The sequence below is a fragment of the Hyaena hyaena genome, unplaced genomic scaffold (genome assembly GCF_003009895.1).
Source record: "Hyaena hyaena isolate Hyena2069 unplaced genomic scaffold, ASM300989v1 scaffold_368, whole genome shotgun sequence".
Taxonomy (NCBI): domain Eukaryota; kingdom Metazoa; phylum Chordata; class Mammalia; order Carnivora; family Hyaenidae; genus Hyaena; species Hyaena hyaena.
In genome coordinates this window covers 768,991-771,275 of record NW_024080989.1, presented here as the reverse complement: position 1 = coordinate 771,275, position 2,285 = coordinate 768,991, and the positions used below count along the sequence as shown (strand labels likewise).

Below are 2,285 nucleotides of genomic sequence, written 5' to 3'. Positions count from 1 at the left end.
TGTTGGACATTAACTGTGTAGGCTCTATACCCAACATGGGGCTTGAACTTAGGACCTTTAGATCAAAAGTGGCATGTTCTACCAACTGAGCCAGGCAGTTGGCCCTGGGTACAATTATTCTTTATTGTATTTTTAGTTTTCTGGTTCATCATTTATGATGAAAATCAATGGTTATCTCTTTTAAGTAAATTAGAAATAATTTTTGAAGACAAGTCATAATCTTCCTATATGGAAAACGATGATTATAAGAAAGTACCACTGGTTACCAGCTGCTTAAAATAAAACTCCAGGGGCGCCCGGGTGGCTTAGTCGGTTAGGCGTCCGACTTTCGCTCAGGTCATGATCTCGCGGTTCGTGGGTTCGGGCCCCGCGTCGGGCTCTGTGCTGACTGCCAGCTCAGAGCCTGGAGCCTGTTTCAGTCTGTTACTCCCTCTCTCTCTGACCCTCCCCTGCTCATGCTGTCTCTCTCTCTCTCTCCTAGAAGTAAATAAAAAAAAAACATTAAAAAAAAAAAATAAATAAATAAAATAAAACTCCAAATCTGTAATTAATTAATAATAATTAATTCCTTGGTAGGCAGAGGAAGAGTTCAACATTGAGAAAGGTCGTCTCGTGCAAACCCAAAGACTGAAGATTATGGAATACTATGAGAAGAAAGAAAAGCAGATTGAGCAGCAGAAGAAAATGTAAGTAGATCCTGATTACAGTATTAGTTACAGAAGCTTTGAAAAGTCAGTGGGATAAGAGACAGAGCAGGTGCTTTGGAGTCAGGGAGGCATGGGTTCAAGTCTTAACTGTACCAACTTCTACTTTTCTGACCTTGGGCAAGTTGCTTAATTGTTGTTCTTTGTGAAATGGAAGCTGCATAAGATTATTGAAAGAAAGTTGGAATAACTGATACGAAACTGCTTGCCACTTGGTAAGCCCTTAATGTACTTTTTTTTCTTTGAAAATAAGTTGATAGAAACCACTCTGGAGTATATGCAAAGAAGAGTGTGCATTCATAGGAAGCTTTATATTTCTTTCTCTGCAGTTTATATTTTTTATGCTGTACTGATACTATTTTTCCATATCTTTTGTAGTCAGATGTCTAATTTGATGAATCAAGCAAGGCTCAAAGTCCTCAGAGCGAGAGATGACCTTATTACAGTGAGTAATTAGCCCCTATTATAAAATTGTAAAATGTTATTTTGTTTACCTAACATAGAGAATGCATTAGTTAGCATTAGCTAATTAAGAAGGTGAATGATTGTTAGAAAACAGTTGGTCATCAAATCATTATACTAGGTATTGTAATAAATACAAAGTGAATAAAATATTTCCATGTCTTCAAAGACCCTCTAACAGAGCAGATAGGCTCTCTTGGTCATACAGTACATGTTGGGTGGACAGTACAGTATGTGAGGATGTTAGGGACTAATAAAGTTAGTAAAATTATGGCCATGAGTGCAAAGCTAAAAGAGCTTCACCTATTTTCAGCAGAAGCTATTAACATTTTTATTTTATGAAAATTATCATAAATAGAGTTCATGGTAAGAATGTATAGGCTAAATTTAAGAGGAAAGAGGTTAGGGGCACGTGGGTAGCTCAGTCAGGTAAGCATCCGACTTTAGCTCAGGTCATGATCTTGCAGTCCGTGAGTTGGAGCCCTGCGTTGGTTTCTGTGCTGACAGTTCAGAGCCTGGGGCCTGCTTCAGATTTTGTGTCTCCCTCTCTCTCTGCCTCTCCCCCACTCACTCTCTGTCTCTCAAAAATGAATAAACGTTTAAAAAAGAAATTAGAAGGAAGAGGTTAGACACAAATAACCACTTGGGAAGTATTATCATCTAAGGAAGAAGGCAGAAACCTACTGAAACATACCGTTTAGTTCAGAAAGTTTGAAGGAATTTGAATTAGGGACTCCTGGCTTGCTCAGTCGTTAGAGCATGCAATTCTTGATCTCGGGGTTGTGAGTTTGAGCCTCACGTTGTATGTAGCATTTACTGAAAAAAGTGTTCACATAAAGGTATTCAAATTTTATTTCAGGAGCCAACAAGGATGCCTGTTGTTTCCACTGTTTTTCATTGTTACAGTGGAGACCTTAGATTCCTTTAAGGTGGGGAAACAAGAATTATACACAGTTTGGGAAGGAATAAATAATTTTTTTCACAGCTATGATTACCTATACAAAAAATAGAACATCTGAAAAACAGTAAGAACTAGTAATTAATTCAAAATGGTGACTGGCTATAAAGAGAGTATACAGAAATTAATCGTTTTTATATATACCAACATAACCAATTAGG

General features: G+C 37.5%; 1 protein-coding gene across 1 annotated transcript in view; it reads left to right on the top strand.

Annotated features, from left to right (window-relative positions):
• Positions 1-2,285, top strand: part of ATP6V1E1 (ATPase H+ transporting V1 subunit E1) — a 33,580-nt gene that overhangs the window by 12,488 nt on the left and 18,807 nt on the right. The window contains exons 3-4 of the mRNA XM_039249989.1: positions 577-686; positions 1,083-1,149. Coding sequence (XP_039105920.1) covers positions 577-686; positions 1,083-1,149 — 177 coding nt within the window. The remainder of the gene's footprint in view (positions 1-576; positions 687-1,082; positions 1,150-2,285) is intronic.